The sequence below is a fragment of the Pyxicephalus adspersus genome, chromosome 5 (genome assembly GCF_032062135.1).
Source record: "Pyxicephalus adspersus chromosome 5, UCB_Pads_2.0, whole genome shotgun sequence".
Lineage (NCBI taxonomy): Eukaryota > Metazoa > Chordata > Amphibia > Anura > Pyxicephalidae > Pyxicephalus > Pyxicephalus adspersus.
In genome coordinates, this window is record NC_092862.1 from 99684333 (window position 1) to 99703156 (window position 18824).

The window sequence follows — 18824 nt, forward strand, 5'->3', positions numbered from 1 at the left end:
AACCATGTGTACATGGCTTTCTTCCAGATCTTTTGGTTTTACTCCTTAATTCAAGAGCACCTTGGTAGGTTTATTGTCCCATTGTCCAAGGGAGGTCCTAAGAGCAAACAGGTTGAGTTGTGAATTTTTGACCTGCGCTTACATTCAGTCTGAATTAACTATAAAGTGTGAAGTAAACTTTCCTGCACTACCATATTTGTGAATCGGGGACAATGTGAAGAACTCCTTATGTCCTATTTACAAGATATGGTGGGTTTATAGTAATATATCCTTATTATTTGAATCATTATTAAGATATAGAGAGATAATCATACATACAATGTTGAACAAACATATACACAGCCAGTAAGATTTATTTCTAGTTGATGAATAAAGCAAGAATCTGAAGTTTTTAATATCTTACATAATACAACTTACATTTATTTTGTTGTAGCCTTCACCTGAAATCCAATATTTACAATATACAATGCTGTTGTATGTAACTTGTTGACACAGTGTTAGGGCCAGTGTATATTGTGTGTATTTTTATCAGCATGTTGTTGATATAAATGATTGTGCTCCAATCTGTCACAACATTTGATGGTTTTAGAATTCACATAAATAGGAGCAATGGTGCAATAAATTTCATATGGTGCTCATAGCTTTTATTCCAGTCAGTAGGAAGTCCCTAAGGAGCATATCAAGTATACGTGTACCAGCAGGATTATTGTACATAAGCAGTGTTGATTGTTTTTGGTAATCATAAATATAGATGATGTGAAATAACCTGGAATCATAAATATTATTATAAAAGCACCCTATGTAATTGAATCTCACATAGCACAGAACCTACATGTCCCATATTCAAGCCAGGTTTAGGTTTGCTGCTATTAGAGGAGCATAATGTGTGTGTTTTGCCTTTTGTCTTAAAAAGCTATGATATTCAAAGCATATAAATAGGTAACTGTTGCTTTTTGGTGAAAACATAAAATAACTTTGTTTATGCTCTAAGCCTTTGGGTACCTGAAGGGTGGCATTGATGGTCAATTCATGAACTGGTTTATTGTAGAGAATTACCATAAATCACTGACCAGCTATTTAGCTAGGTTGGAAAATCCAGCAGCTCATGCCTCTGCCTCCTATGCTGGGAGGAAGTGTTTCACTATTTTTGCTGTATTTTTAAAATATTACCTAAATGTAAATTACACACAGCAGATGTGCCCCCCTCCTTTGAAGGGGACTGGGGTTTTCGGTATCCACTGGAAACATAAAATTGCTAAAACAATATACAAGAGAAACATACTACTAAGGCTTTTGTGACTTTTAATTTTGCAAAGTGCAATTGACCAGTATATAGATGACGTGAGAAATTGCAGGTGAAGTTACTATTTGCATAATTTGAGGGTACTGAATATGCAAGGGAGGGATTATCCAGGGAGGTCTGGAATGTCTAACCAAACTAATATGTGAGCACACGCCCCTGCTGTGTAAATGTTCTTTGCATTTTGATCTCTTGGCTACTCCAATCATTTTAATATAAAGAAGGGGAAAGGAGAAGGAGGAAACTTGTCATGTTACTTGTAGATCTTAAGTGTTAGGTGTTGTACAATACATATAATATAGGGCATCAGAGGCCGTACATTGTGTCCCATTTTTTTTAAATAATTTGTATAATGGAGGCACAATGTGGCATTGGATAGTGAAGAGGAGATAATACTCATCTTAAGGGCTTGTTCAGACCTCCATTTTTTCAGGCAAAAAAACAGACTTGTTAATTTTCATTTAAAATATTTTTTACAAGGCTTTTGTAAGTGTTTGCAGGCTGTAAAAACGGTTACAAAAGCCTGGTAAAAAATAGTTTAAATGAAAACGAATGAAACTGATTTTGTGCATGTTTTTGCAGCTGTTAGGCTTTTACAAGCGCTTGTTCACAAGCTTAATTTAGCTTCTAGGGTGCTTTGGCTGTCCAAACATCTCTATAGACTTGCAAACGCCTATATAAGCCTGTACAACCTGAGTAGCCTGAAAATGATCCTGGAAGCCCAGCTGTGCAGAGTAGGCTTCCAGGAGCGTTTAACAGCTATGTTTTTCAGAAGTAGGTTTGAACATACCCATAATAGACCCTAAATATTTTTACAAGAAGTTGTTTTTAAAAATGTGTCAATATGTAAATGTTTTATCATACATTAGTACTAATAGCTATTTTAATGTTTTTTTTTTCAGGGGCAGATGTAATAAATTTTGATGGCAATACTGTATTGTCCTATCAGTTCAGGGACAGAAAAATGGCAACAGAAAAAGACGTCATCTCCCTAAAATTCAAAAGCGCTTCAAGTGATGGTGTTCTCTTTCATGGGGAAGGACAGCAAGGAGACTATATCACCTTGGAGCTGGTAAAATCAAAGCTGGTGTTGAAATTAAACCTAGGTATGTACATATTAAATGTTTCTAAGGGGAAAAGGGTGAATCTGTCCCATGGCAAAACAATAAAATCATAATCTAAAAAAGGAAATAATAAAGCAAGCAAAAGAAAAGAGAAACCAAAAAGAAAAAAACGTCCTTGAACTTTTAGATTCTTGTTCATTTCAAGTAATTAGCAAGAAAAAGCCTACAACCAATCAGTACTGATGACTGTCTACTAGCAAATTATCTGTGATTGTGATTGGGTATTTGCAAAGTTAATGTATATCTTGCAAGGTGATGATACTAAATTATTTTAGTAAATCAGCTTGTTTTGTGAGGATCAGAAAGGAGTGATGGTATTCTGTATCCATTCAGTGTCTGCATTGAGACTGCTGCCATGCACCATTTGTAGCTGGCCTAGAGTACGTTACCTAACCAGGTAAGCTGATCAGTTCAGTAATAGGAATAGAATTTTATTTACTTAGTGCATTACTTCATTTTCAGAAACTCTTTACATGGACATAAAATAGATGTTTTCATATATAGGTGAATTAGATAAAACTGTCCAAGCATTTGCCTATTTATGATGCGCAAACAGTCATAACTAACCTCACACTGTGTACTTTGTCAAAAAAATGGATTGGTCATGCTTGAAAATTTCAGACAGTCATGGTCTTTTAAAAGATAAACTCTGAAATTCATGCAGACATGCAATGACAAATGATTGGCAGGAGTGGAATGCATGCTGCAAGAATATCAACTTTTTATCATCCAGACGGTACTCTTTTCTCATTTATTTCTGAAGCTTTAATCTTTTTCTGTCTAATGATCATGAAATCTTCTAAAACAAAATATTATTTCCTCATCTGTGACCACCACTTCTTGATGACAGACTCTCTATAACATTTATATTTATATTAATAATAACTTATGTATATGACTTACTGTATTGAAAAGAATATATAGGTATCTATCTTTCCCTTAAATACCAGAACACATAAAATAAAAATTATTTATACTAACCAGTCCTTAACAGTATTCATACATAAACATGTCAAATGGTCAAGAGTGTACCAAACCCGAACATGTTAAAAAAAAACTGATATAATGAGAAAACTGACTCTCAAGATTTTGCCTTACTAGCCCAAATATTTCACAGAAGAATATTACAAGCATTCAATTAATGCTCCCTTTACCAGTCAATACTTGCCTATATAAACAACACAAAAAAATGACAAAATTAGAAAATGCTGTACACTGTCTGGCCAAAAAAAGTCACACATTTTATTATTTTGTTGGAACAAGTCTTAACGTAAGTAATGGTAGTCTATACTCAATAGGCTACAGGCCTAGACTCTAGACTCTGGATTCTGGCCAAACCTTGAGTGAAAATGATGTCTCTTTGAACCACTCTTTCACAGTTTGAACCTGATGAAACCTGGCATTGTCATCTTGGAATATGCCTGTACCATCGGGGAAAAACCTTATAGCCAACCTTTTGCAGCTCATGGACCTCTGAATCTACGGAGTCCAGTGTTTAATTAGTCCAGTGTTACTCAAAGGGGAAGAAACTTCCACCTGAGTGACATCATATTGCCAGAACCTGCCCACTTCCCCATCGCAGGTCTGAGCTTGCGATGAGAGATAGGGTGGATTGTGTCTAAAGACACAACCCGCCCACCGCCCTGAGTGTGTGATCTGTATAGGAGATGTGGTCCGCAGCTCTGGCCGATGTACCCCCCCATGTGGGGTCCTTCTCCTGACCTTGCTGGGTGGTGCACTGACCAGAGCCGTGAACCACCACTGCTCTCTGTGCTCTCGGCCCACCTGTCAGACGGCCACTAATGGGCCACGGACCGTGGGGTTTATGGAGAATGCATTAAAGGCAGAGCTTTTCAGTGTCTTCCCCTTGGCAAAAATAAATGTATTAAAGAAAACTATACTTTATAGTGTGTAAAATACCTTACTTTGGTTATTTTTTAATGGCCTGACTAGGAAGCCATCCAGGCTAAATGGTAAAGCCATCCACACATGACTATAGCACCTGCCATGAAGAATTATGGCAATTCTCTTGAACATGCCTAGAGAAACAAGGACGTACATTTTTTATGGAAAATAAAAACAATATTGCAATAGGTTTCCTCCATAAGGTTGCTGGAAATTCCTTCAGCTGTGGACGATTAACTCTCCATTTGCTGGTGCTTCATTCTTCTTTGGCCAACACCACTGGGTAGAACCAGACCCATGACACCAGCAATATTCAGCTGTCGTTTAAGATTGATAATAATACCATCGTTGGAAGGGGAACATTCTTCCAATTGACCACTAATGTATTAAGCTATTCCCCACTGACATTGAATTCATTTTTTAGTGGGGGTATCCTGAGATCTAGAAACTATTTTAAGTGGTCACATGGGGTTAAAAAATTGTCAAAAGGCACTTATAGAGCACGTAGTAACTAAACTGGTTATCTCTAGCTAATATTTTTAGTCCAAACAAGAAAATGTTAGAAGCCTGTTTTTTTGTCGGAAAACACAAAGGCAATTGAGTATAAATTACTCCAAAGTGAAAGGAAACCTTAAGACAGCTGTCACTGAAATAGGTGTTGTAAAAAGAAGATTTTCTCTCACCTCCTGTTCTTGTAACAATCTCACAATATGACAATGGCGACTATGTTCATCAAGACAAACTAAAAAGGTGACTCTCTCTAGTAGAAAGAAACAAAGAATAGTTTTTCTTAGAACCATTACTTACTCTGCATAAAAAAAGACTGGTAGAATTATTTTATTAACAAAGCTAATGTTGTTATATACAGTAAAACATTTTACGACAGATATTTTCACGCACTAAACTTACCAATATGTATTGCTTTCTTTTTTCTAATCAAATGTGTTTTGCTGAATTTTGACCATACTAGACAAATTGACAAAATGTCACCTTTATCCTGTGTTATCACTGATTTTATAACTATAGTTTTAGAAATGGAGCAAATAGCATTATTGTTTAAGGTTAAACATTTGCAATTATTAAAGCTGAACTTTATTATGTTCATACACTGCCTGACCAAAAAGAAAGGTCACTCTTTCTTATATTTTGTTGGACCATTTTAGCTTTGATTACAACACACAATCACCATGGTATTGTTTTGTTAATCTAATGCAATGTCACATTTATTTCCATCCATTGTTGCGTTATTGCTTTTCTCTGTGGTGGCCACATGTATTTAAATGATGTTTAATGCTCTTTTCTACAATTTAAACCTTATGAATACAGGCATTACTAGTGTTGGTCAAATATCTCACTATTCGATTGGACAGCTATTCGATCCAATAGGGCAATATTGTTCGGGTGATCAAACATCAAATTCGAACACTAAAAAGTCAATAGGGGGAAAATTTTAGTTATTTTTCGGGACTGTGTGGAACTGCAAGAGCAATCAGGGAAGCAGAGCTGACAGCTCCGCTCCCCTGATTGCTCTTGCAGCCCTAGCGTAAATATAGTATGTGTTCTTGGATAGAGATTCTCTATCCAAGAACACAAGACCATGGGATCCCTGGGCATCAGAGGCTAAATGGGGAAAGTCTTCCCATTCATTCACCTCTAGTGCTCTGTGATTGGCTGGGGAAAGGAAAATCCTGATGACGCTTGAGCTGTGCAGCCGTGGGAATCATCCTGTCAGTGTCACGGGCCGCGGAGTCACATACAGTTCCGCTAGGGCTAGCATAACTATAGTATGTGTTCTTGGATAGAGATTCTCTATCCAAGAACACAGGAGTCCTACGGGATCCCCGGGCACTGGAGGCTAAATGGGGACAAGTCTCCCCATTCATTCACCTCTATTGCTCTGTGATTGGCTGGGGAAAGGAAAATCCTGATGACCCTTGAGCTGTCATCAGGGTTTAACTTTCCTCAGCCAATCATAGAGCACGAGGGGTGATGAATGAGGAGACGTCCCTATTTAGCCTCAAGTGCCTGGAGAATCATCCTGTCATTGTGGGATAACCTGTAAAAAAATAAAAGTTACTTACACAAATCACACATATTCAATAAATTACTTTAACATTAAAACCTCTTTTTTTAACACATTTTATTACACACAAATTTGTAAAGTTGAATGACATGTTTTTCGGGTCGGGTCTATCCGAATTCGAACAGCCATATTCGGGTCAAAAATAAGGACAACCTGAATTCAAATACCAACAGTAGTCATTACCCTTAACCTCCCTAGTGGTTTATTTCTTTCTGGTTTTATTTGTCTAAAAGCAGTACATTGTTTTTCCTGAAAATTTATTTTACAGTATAATATAATAGTATGAGTATAATAAAGTTTGAAACTTAAAGTCAGCAGGAGGAACCAGTGAGAGGTGAGTGTCACTTTAAGCAGATGCTAGGTTTAAATTCTAGTACTGCATACATATATCATTGTCCTGATTAATCAATACCAAATGCAGATCCCAAGGTGGTGTTCATGTTTGATTTTGATCTTTGTGGGCCTATTGTTTTTAACTATTATTTTAAGTCAATAATCAAATATTGAAATATTATTTTCCCTTTCTTCCCTAAAGATTTACGTAAAAAAGAATCATGGTATGTAATCAGTCCAAAAACAGTCTTCTGTGGTCTGTACAGAATTTTAAACTGATAGTGGATCTTCAGGGCTGGAAATTAAAAGCATGTAAAATTTAATTGCAATTTTAGCTGACATGAGCTTGGGAGTTTTGCAGTATAGTAGCTTTGAATACCAACTTGAATAAATAGAGCAACAGACTCATAACAGCTTTCATCCACCTTTGTCATTAAAGGTCACATTGTTGGAATAAATAAAGTACTGAAATAAGTTAGTGATTCACATTGTGTTTTTTAACTATCAATGAGTGGAGGAGGAGCAGGGTCCGGTGGGTGGCATTATATGAAATTGAATATCTCATTGTACATTAAAATAAATAAAGCTTATTGGAAAACAAAATTTATGGTGATTTGCATTCATCAATTTCTGACACGTATATCTTATACTAATGTATTTTTCCGTTTAGGATTTGTTAAGTAACTGCATATTTAGAAATTCATGTTCTATCCTTTTTCTTTTTTAGGCAGTAACCAATATGGAAATATTAACGGGAACACCATAGTGACTACAGGAAGCCTTCTAGATGACCATCACTGGCATTCTGTTATAATTGATCGCTATAAGAAGCACATTAACCTTACACTTGATAACCATGTGCAACATTTCAAAACAAATGGAGAATTTGTCAAATTAGACCTGGATTTTGAGGTAGGAAAAAAATATGTATTGTTCACACTTTGAGCTACATGAGTAAAGTTAGAGTAATATAGATAAAGATCCTTCCTTCTTCAATAAAATTGGGGAACCCCATTTCATAGTTTATAGTGCCAGTTAAATAGTTGACATTTGTGTATTAGAAGATAGGGAATTTGACCTATTGTGGAAATAACCATCTGAAAGGAGCCATGGGTCAATTATAATGCCTTCTGAATCAGATGTTCTAATTTTATATAAATATTGCTGGGTTTTATATCTGTGCAAATGCAATATAATCTGTTAATAAACATTTAATACAGAGTGCACCTCTGACACAGGATTAACCGAGGAATAATGAACAAGGAAATGTAACCTATGGTTTTTGCTTGCACCTCATTTGATGGCTGAAGTCAACAGAACTTTACCTCATTCACAAAAGTAGCTCTTGGAAAGTAATAACTTAAGTGTGTAGTTGTCCAAACAAAACTTACCTTCCAGGCTCTCTTTGACAACCTCTATGGTTAGGTATGATTGTAGGAGAGTTCTTAACTAGCCAAGAGGGAATAAATTACCAGCCTAATTATATGAAAATCTTGCTGCTGAAACCACTGGACAGCTGTAACAACTTGGAATAGCATCCAATTACCAGGAAAAGTTAAAGAGCACCATTTATAACCTACTTTGGAACACAATCTACCAGGCAATCTCAGACACTCTGTGTGAGACCCGGGGACATTGCTTTACCTAACACCATTAGAATATCCATTCTGCCCTGTCTAACCTCCTCTGAAAAAGCCCAACCCGGCGAAATACATCAGGACTAGAACAATCACGCTCAATTCCATTCTAATATTGAACAGGATTTAAATAACACCATTATATTACGCAGTGCTGTACAATAAATAGGGGTTGCAAATGACAGACAGATACAAACAGTGAGGAGGAGAGGACTCTGCCCAGAAGAGCTTATAATCCAGAAGGTGGCAGAAGTCTCACACCACAGGAGGGGAGATATAGAGTGATGGGAAGTAGTGAGGGCTTTAGGAGACAGACAAAGACAGGTAGGCAAGCTTGAAAAGATGGGTTTTGAGTGCTCTTTTAAATGAGCTGAAAGTAGGAGCAAGCTGAATAGGACGAGGAAGACCATTCCAGAGAGTTGGGGCAGCTCTAGAAAAGTCTTGCAGTCGTGGGTGTGATGAGGTTATGAGAGCGGCTGGGAGAGTACTTTTCTATTAGGTCAGAAAGGTAGTTTGGACAAGAACTGTATAGGGATTTGAAGGCAAAGCACAGGAACTTGAATTTGATTCTCAGGTGAATTGGAATTCAATGGAGAGAACTACAAAGAGATGCAACAGAAGAAGAGCAGTAGGAAGGATGGATGAGTCTGGCTGCAGCATTCATAATAGATTGGAGAGAGTCAGTTTAGCAGAATACCGGAGTGGAGGATGTTATAGTCGTTCTATGCTAGGCACTTTAAGCCTATACCTTGTCACAAGTAATGTTTGTTCTGTCAAATTATCAAACACACTGTAACTTTTTTTTAGCAATGTGTCATAATTTTCCCAATAACTATCATATTTTCTTCTTTTTTCTATTATAAAAGCAACTGCCAATAATCCCCTAATTTTTATCTGATCCTCTCTTGGCCAAATAAAAGCTCTCCTCAGAAAGTAAAAATGTAACTTGCTTAGTGAACAGCCCTAATTCCTATAGTAAAGTTTGGTTTAGACTATATATATTTTTTTTTACAGCATCATTTAACACTAATAGGCAACTACTAAACATTGAGTGCCATTCTAGGTTTTCAGAAATCATTAAAGGTTTGCTTTATCATTCAGGTTCTCCTATGATAATCGTTCTCCAATCTTTAAGAGCTTTAATAAATCAGGTCTATTGCGTGAAGGCTTACCTGATTTTAAATTAATTTAATAGATTATTTAGTTACCCTTTGCAGTACATAAATGATGGTAAATCTAAACCTGGTTACAATCTGATTATATAGTTTGTTTTTTATTCCTTTAGGCTTAGGAAATATAGCTAATTGGGTTGCACTAGTTGGAAGTACACTGAATAGATTAAATAGGTTAAATCACAACACTGCTGGTGAATTAGCCATTGACTGTGGTTCATGCTTAAAAGTCTTTATACAGAGATAGCATTTTCATATTTTAACATGTATTACGATCTTTTTTGACCCTAGGTACTTTTCAGCCATTTCATAATTTTATGAGTTACTTTTTCATTACAATGCACACAATTATTTTTAATTAATATTTTTTTATTACTGGCAAAAAATATTTTAAAGCTAATTCTTGAAATAGCAAAAAATAAATTTTTTTTTTTCATTTAATAGGTTTCATATTTTATTTTTTAAGTTCAGCCTAGGGACCTGAAACAGTGGATCTGATTAGTTACTTTGGGCTAAAGCTTTTCTGTGCCTTGGGAAATCAGTACATTAATTTTAGAACCAACTGTATTATTTATGCACATTAAAATGTATAACAATATAATATTTTAGTGCTTTAGTATTGTACTTTGACAATATGGAAAAAAACTGACCATATTATTTATCTGATCTTCTGTAACAGTTAACCTTCGGAGGTATGCCTTCAAGTGGAAAGCCGAGCTCAAATGGTAGAAAAAATTTCAAGGGTTGTATGGAAAGCATTAAATACAATGCACTTAACATCACTGACCTTGCCAGAAGAAGGAAGATGAACTCATACAATGTGGTGAGTTGGGATGAAAATGTCCTTGCCCTAAGAGCATACAACATAATGAACAATGCATTTTTAGCCGTGTTTATTCAGAAACATATCTTTGTAGTAGAACAAAGCAAACTTTAGGTATTGCCTGAATACTGCAGTGCTTGGTTAATTCCCAAAAGTGCTGCTTCTTGAAAAAATAAATAAACACATAGGGCAAACCTATTTTAGCTATTAGATTCCCACAATGTGTTTTATATGTGTTCACATATTGTCCTAAATATTTTTACGAAAGTGTCCCCCTTTGTTCAAAGAGCTGCATAAATAGTGAATGCATGGGGCTAACTAATCAGTGCCTCTTAAGATATAACTATATTTAAAGTTTATGTATAGCTCAAACCCCAGCAGAGTTTGTTCTCTGTTGTCCGTATGCTTCTGATAAAGTTCCTGTCTTGGAGATGCAGTAAATTAGAGAAACCTTCCTAAAGAGTGGAAATGTCCCATTTTAGACAGTAACTAAAACAAGCTGAAATGACACAGAATGCAATAAATAATAACCCTCGCCGATTCTATACATACATTTTCACAAGTTAATTTTGCTGACCCTAAAGCACACTGTAAGGCTAAGTTCAGTAAGGCCTTTTTGATAGCAGAACTATCACGGTTCATGGTTGTCAACCAGTCCTCCACCCCAAAGCTCTAGTTATCATTGAAGCAGCTGAAAAAAAACTTTTTGTACATGGACAGTTTACATAATGCTTCTTTCAGGATCTGTGGGCAATGTCAAATACCTGTGAAATCTGCCAGTGAACACTCCTAGACACCTTGCCTTAGTCCATCTGAGCTTACCCTAAGGCCCCATTCAGATTTGTGGTAAACTGTATGCTTAACCAAACTTCCTACAGTTCTTATGTACCTGTATGGAAGAGGTTAGGAACCACTTGGTTTGAACATGGTTGTGTTTTTGTGGGGTTGTGGCATGGTTCCTGGAGACAACATGGTGCTTCTGGCCAATTCTTTCTCTGGAGGGATAACTGCACCACCACCACAAATGCAAGGGCAACAGCTTCAAATGCAGAGACCCATGGTTTGCAGCTCCTGATGGCATAGCAGTTATGCACCCAGGAGAAGCTAACTTTTTTCTTTTTGATTGCAAATCTGAGGGCCTAAGATATAAATAGTACTGGATTGCTTCTTCCATGAAGTATAATGATTCTTGTTGCAAGGTCATGTTCTTCCATACAAGACGGTCAGTATGTATATCACTGTTTGCCCGTGGACATTTAGTAAAATCCATATTGGATTTTAATGAGTAATACTAGTAACAAAACCTGGTAGACCATCCTTGCATCTGTGTCAAATTCTAGAACAGAAAGCTGGACAAGCCTTGGACTTGATTTTTCAGAAACAATGCTAGATACCATTATTAGATACCCTGGCATATTTTTTGTTAGATGAAATTTGAACAGAATACCAGACAGAAATCTCAAGATTGGACTGTCATATCCCTCAAATATATTTAACCTTTTTCTTATCACTGTAAATATTTTTATATACACAGTTCAATAGCCTTCTCTGCCCTACAATGTAAATACCAATGATACTCACCTGTCAGAATATCATCAAGCTATAAGACAAATGACTGATAAGGTTCTGATTTCATAGTTTTGTTCCACCTGCTGATCCCCTCTAGTATATTGCAGTGTTAAATTAACAATTTAGCTTGCTTGGCTTTTGGCTCTGGCCCTACCCTTCCCAGTCCTTGTGTACAAAGGATTAGAGAAAGCTAACATAAGGACATTTTAGTACTTATATAGTCACAAATGCTCTATTTGATATGGATTGCTGATATTTTCACAAATACATAATTTAAAAGGAGATTTTTAAATAATAATCTGTTTGATCATTATCAGACAATCTTTGTTATATTATAAAGTCTTTTAAATGTATTTGTCTCTTGTCTCTATTTGTTTCAGGATAATTTAAGTTTTACCTGTGTTGAATCACATGCCGTTCCTGTATTTTTTAATGCAAGTAGTTACTTGGAAGTGATTGGACAGGCAGATGAAGATTTTTTTTCTGTGAACTTTTATTTTCGCACCTGGAACTCAAATGGACTTCTTCTTTTCACCACATTTGCTGATGAGCTTGGAAATGTGGAAATTGACCTAACCGATGGCAAAGTTAGCGTCCATCTCAATATGACAAAGTCCAAGAAAAACCGCATTGATATTTCTTCAGGTAGGATATTAACTGCAAACTGCAGATAATGCTGTGTTCATAAATGTAAATGTAGCTTGTATTCCTGGATTGCATTGGGTATTGACTGATAATATTTCGGACAGGTAGAGGAAATGTGAACTATAACAGTTATCTCAAGAACAATGTTTTTATAGGAAATTTCAGCTGAACTTTTTTTGCTGACCTACCAAAAACACAAGTTTCTTGGCCATCCCTTGAATCACTGAAATAATTATCACAGACTTAGAACAAGGATACAGTTTTTAAAATCAAGATAAAGGCTGATCTTGCTCCAAGTCAGTGAACCAAAAAGTAATGAACATATTTAAATTCTTTCATATCCAGGTATCTAGTATTCGCAGATGATATCAATAATGAGAGCTGCATATTCCCCATTATAGGTCCTCTTGCTTAAATGCAAGCAAACGGATAAATTTATAATGGAAATATATCTATAGGAGCTGTTCACCTACATGCTTAGCATTGCTAAAGATCCATTTTGGGTTTACATGGCCTAAATTTTCCTTTCTGAAGCTAAGCATTTCACGTGGTCACCTTTCTGTACCCAACAGACTGGACATTAAGAAAATGTAACAGAATAGGCTTATCTCTTTGTTCACTGTGATCTTCCCTGTAGTCAGTATGTTGCTTGCCACCATATGTGCACTGCAGCACATTTGATTGGTCTCTACCCCCCATTCCTGTGCAAGGAATAACAGGAAGCTTATCACAAGTAAAATTAGGTACTTAAAAATTGCATTTAGTTATAGCTGCTTGGAATTTGCTTTTCCACCTAACTTAATGAGTCTGCTTTTCAAAAAAGTTAAATATTACATCTTTGTTTTGCAGCCATACTGAAATCTTTTTTCCAGGCCCAGGCCAGGTTTTAATATATGTAACAGTGGAGGAGAATGGTCTATTTTACTAGCACTGCATGCTGGAACTACCTCTTGGATATACTACAAAAATCTAAGGTGGATGGGTGGATGAAATACAACTGTGCTCAGTTAAATAGAAATGAAGCATGAAAGAATTCTTCACCCAAGATATCAATGGATGATGTACAATGCAGAAGTGAAATACATTTTTTATAGTTTAATTAACTGTCATGTTGGTAGCATAATACTAAATGCTAGATGTTCATCATTCTGGTTTGATGATCATTGCCTGATATTTAAACTGAATCTGGCTACAACTCAGCGCAACATAAAGTTGCCATTATGTTGCCCTTGTTGCTAGATAAGTCATCAAAGTTTTCACACTGGCCTGTGTCCACCCCCAATGCAACCCTGCAAGATGACTACCTTGTACCTGTGATTTTGTTTTAGTTTTTCTATACATTATGTTTGATTTTCTATCTGTGATGACCCATCCAATAACGGTGCATTTATTTAGAAAGTCAAAAAGCAGCATTTTATGCCCATTATAAAAACAGGCTACAGTATGGAGCCCACTGTTACTAATGCTGCAGATAGAACTTTATCATTGGTTGAGTTGTTGGTCACATGACTTTTTTTACCCCTCTTGCCCATTTACCTAAATAACTATGTGCATGGTCAGAAACTGCTATGCCTCTGATTATGTACAATATGTACAATTAACAATATAGCCCCAACAACTATATACATACATTGTTATATCACTTTTATGTACAATATCTGTGGTTAGCGGTTCAACTGGGAATTACTTATGCTTATGGGTGTACTATATTTTGTTTACTATACAGTTTCAAAGAAGATGATAAAATATAAATCATTTATAATAATGTGTATAACACATGCATAAACATATAAACCCGAGGAATATTTCAGAATCTCTATAAATAAGTGGATTAATAATAACAGGGCACTAGAAGGTCTGCAGAGAAATGTAAATAAAAAGTATTGTCCTGTATTTAAATGTACATGTTTGCTTGGTTCTCTTTTTTTAAAAGAATCTTTTCACTTCTAAACAAAGCTATCCCATGGGTTCTAGAAAGGTTTTTGTTGTGCAAATCAGAAAGGTAGATTTGCAGATCTGCTTTACTCGGATGACACAATTTTATAGGCCTTTAGCTCTTTTTCATAAAAAATTCTCAAATCTGGAATTGAATTTCTTTGCCTTGAGCTCCTTTTTCTCTTTAGTTAACATCTCAATGTTAATCCTACAGCTCAAGGCCCTGTCTTTCTATATGTCCTGTCAACTGCAAGCATATTAGAAATATGAGATATGGATATGTTTTTGTCACATAAATCTGCATCAGATAAATCTACCTGCTGCCACAAGGCAGAGAAGAGCCCTTGGGAAAGTTTCTTGAGTGTCATATTGTCATAGGCAAATCAGTTTTCCTACATATCAGAGCTTGGGTGAAGGTGAAGTCTCATAGGAGTAAACTAGATATATAATGAAAGTACTGAGATATATTTATTTCACGAAAAGAAGAAAACAGTTTTTAACAGGTGTATTACTATAACTTTTGCGTTTCCTATGCAGGACAATGGAACAGCTTAGCCTCTGCCACAGGACCACATACTCACCCCACTACCATAGGGGCCCTGTGTAAGCTTTAAGTGGCTATGTAAGTTGGAACTTACATAGAGCTGAAATCTGTCTACCAAGGCCACATCACACTGCTGGGCCAAGCACCTGCAATGACACAAGAGGTGCTGCTAGGCCAAGAGGCAAATTAGTAAGTTAGGGAGTAAGTGCTTCTTCGTACATGTACGTACTAGAGGTTTTGTTTGCTCCCAGCTGAATGGAGCAGGGGAGTGGGAATAGGTGTGTATGTTCCACTGGGGATATAGACAGTGAAGTGACACCATGGTAAGCCCACCTTATTTCCAAGGTCCTTTCTGCAATACAACATACTTACCTGCCTGTTTATAATGCGCATGCACAGCTCCGTATTCAATGCCAGGATGAATAAACTCGGACAGGCATGTCTTACTTCAATCCAGACTGGCCAATCAAAATGGCCAAATATATAGTACCAGGACGAAGACCAGATGAAGATAGAAGCACCCATGATGGAGCAAGGACGAATGATTTTTTTAAAAAAAATAATATTACCTGTGATCAGGCAGGTAAGTTTTTTTATTGCAGAATGGACATTCTGCCTGTCCCCTCTGCAAGGACTTGCCTTGTTGCATTTTTTTTAAAATGTTTAGTTCTACTTTAAATATTATAATGTTTGTCCACAGGGTCTCCTAAACATAGTTAGAGGTAGTCCCCGGGTTAAGGACATCCAACATATGGATGACTCCTAGATACGAAGGGGGCTTCCTGGGCAGTAGGAGGCTTGGAGGGGGGCAGTTTGCATGACTTGCAGAAGAAATCTTTTGCTAAACACAGCTGAGACTGAGCAAGACAAACTCTGAAGCTGTTTCTTTTAGCATATCAAAGCACAGCTTGCTCCAGAAGTTAACCTCCTGGGCGGTTCATTTCTGTCTGGATTTTTATGTCTAAAAGCGGTACATTGTCTTTCATAAAAATTTATTTTACAGTATATTAAAATAGTATGAGCATAATAAAGTTTGAAACACACAATCATGTCAAAATAATACATTTAAAAAATTAATAATAAATGTAATAATAAACATTTGCATGATTTTGTGTTTCAAACTTTATTATACACATACTATTATATTATACTGTAAAATAAATTTCCATGAAAGACAATGTACCGCTTTTAGACATATAAATCCAGTGTATTGCATTCAATATAGGTATTTTGTATTGGATGCAATACAAAATAATTTGAAATTCCTGCAGCACCCCTAGTGACGGCTGTACGCAATGTCACTGGATAACTCCCGGGGAACGTCAGCACACTCGCTGGGGGAAAGATCGACCAAGAGGATGCAGCCAGAAGATATCAGGACACTGGAGGACGCTGGAGGATGCCGATGGGACCAGGTAGGTTTTTACTTTTTACTTTTTTAGTTACCCTGAGTGTGGATTGAGGTTACTGCTTTCAGCTGTTTTTTTTTTACCCCGAGCCACACTTGGGCTTACCACTCAGGAGGTTAATGAATGTCTAGGCTCCATTAAGTTTTTTTTTTCTTTGCTGTGTTTGTGATTAGCTCACAGTGAGAATTTTATACAGTAGCTGACACCAGGCTGCCTAATAATATGTTAGGACAAACATCTGTCCTAATTGCATTTAATAAAATAATGTACCTGTTCCGACTTGCATACAAATTCAACTTAAGAACTAACCTAAACACTATCTCGTATGTAACCCAGGGACTACCTGTGCATACATAGGTTAAAAAAAGTCTATCAATTTCAACCAACCAACTTTAGAGAAAACACAAAAACCGCCACTAGATTGACTTCATCGGTTTTTAGTTCTTTAGCAGACTTGAGCACTAATGACTGTAAGCAGTGTAGCTTTTAGTAGTAGTGGTGACATTGTGTCTTCAGGAGAAGTGGTTGCAGAAAGTTTCTCTCTAAGCCTACTAAAACATCTTATCCTTAGCACTTTGCACAATTTGCAGAAAAAAATAGATACAACCAATAATTGCTAAAGTTTGTAGCTTTGTACGAAATGCTTTATATCTCTGCACATTTGTTCCTTTGACAGTGTGAAACCTTTCCGAATTCTTTGTGCAAGAAAATGGTTTGAATTTGACAATTTTTTGTAGCATTCTGCCAGTCTCACATTATGTTACTGTTGCAGTATACAATTACAGTAAGTTCTACCGCTTGAAGCGGTCTTATTTACTGGCTGCTTGTATACTTAATGCCCTGCTTGTGGTTTCACGTACTTTTCTAAGTGCCTGTATCTGTGTAAGTATATGTTGCAGAAAAGATGTGAGGCTTTCTAAAGACTTCATTACTGCTAACAGACAAGTGCAAGGACATTTAAGTAAATATGCTGTATATCTTATGGTTGTAATAAAATGACAGAAGATGCACGTAATAGATGGCGCAGGAGTTCGTGTCTCTTTGTTAGGGAACAAGAACAGCAGGCTACATATTTTCTCTTGTCCTCACTACTTTCACAGTGGTTATTGTACTTTCTGAATATATTTGAGCTATAGATGCGGTGTATATAGGATACAAATACATCTCTAGAATGTTATTATCCTATCAAAAATGTTGTATACGTTAAATTTTTGGACGTTAGAAATGTTTTCCTTTTACAGTGGATTTATCAACATTCATTTATTTATGATGATAATTACATTCCATAGATTTAAACCTATAGTCAGAAAGATATTTGTTGAAAAAAGTCATATTGTGATATATATTGAGCAGCAAGAAGCAAAATGCATGAAGATATTCAATAAATTGTACCTATCGTTTGTATAGAAAACAATGTTCTGCAGTTATAGAGAGAAGGAATGATAGGCATTGCCATTATAATTTGCAGTAATGGAGGTTTTGATGTTTTTAGTTAGTGTGATGGTAAAACTTTCTAGCACCAAGTTCTTATAGCATTCCATAATATTAAACCTCAACCCTTTATATGTATATTCCATGAGATGTTAGGATGTTAGATTGTAGGAGAGTCAGGTACCATTATAAAATGATGAAGGGCACAGATGACAAAGCTATAACCAGGTGTCAGGCTTTACGTGACCTTATTTCAGTAAGCTTTCACTAATATCATATCTCTTTTAAAACTAACAAGTGCACTATTATCGCTAACTCAATTTAAGCCCCTTTCAGACTTGTGGTTGCAAACTGCACTGTTAACTGCTTTCAATCCGTCCCACTTTAACTACTAAGCTATCAACTGCTGCATTTGACATCTTGACTTTTTGTCATGTGCTTGAGTAAGGTTGTGTACTATGGCCAAAAGTGACTTGTTGCTTCCATGTCGCTAGCTGTCCCTTAAAGGGGCTCACAATCCCCCTTAAAGGGGCTCACAATGTCCCCACTAGTGTTGGTGTTCCAATTCAGGTTGTCCTTCAAACTGAATATGGCTGTTCGAATTCGGGCAGACCTGACCCGAATAAAACGCGATTCGATGCAAAAAATGGAATAAAAATAAATGTAAAAAAAGGTGGTGTTAAATAATAAAAATTATTGGTAAATTATTTATTGAGTATTTGTGATTATTTAACTTTTTTTTTTTTTTTTTTTTACAGGTTATCCTACAATGACATGCTATCTCTTAAGCTGCGTACACACTTCCAATTTTTATCGTTCAAAATGAACGACGAACGATCGATTGGGCAAAAATCGTTCGTAAAAAAAGTAACCAACGACGCCGACGAATGAGGAAAGTCGTTGGAAATGAACGA

The 18824-nt window shown here is 36.3% G+C and overlaps 1 protein-coding gene across 1 annotated transcript in view; it reads left to right on the forward strand.

Moving 5' to 3' along the window:
* The window catches only part of CNTNAP2 (contactin associated protein 2), a 902024-nt gene that overhangs the window by 436211 nt on the left and 446989 nt on the right, over positions 1–18824 (forward strand). The window contains exons 5-8 of the mRNA XM_072412254.1: positions 2203–2406; positions 7473–7657; positions 10234–10377; positions 12327–12591. Of these exons, the coding sequence (XP_072268355.1) occupies positions 2203–2406; positions 7473–7657; positions 10234–10377; positions 12327–12591 (798 nt within the window). The remainder of the gene's footprint in view (positions 1–2202; positions 2407–7472; positions 7658–10233; positions 10378–12326; positions 12592–18824) is intronic.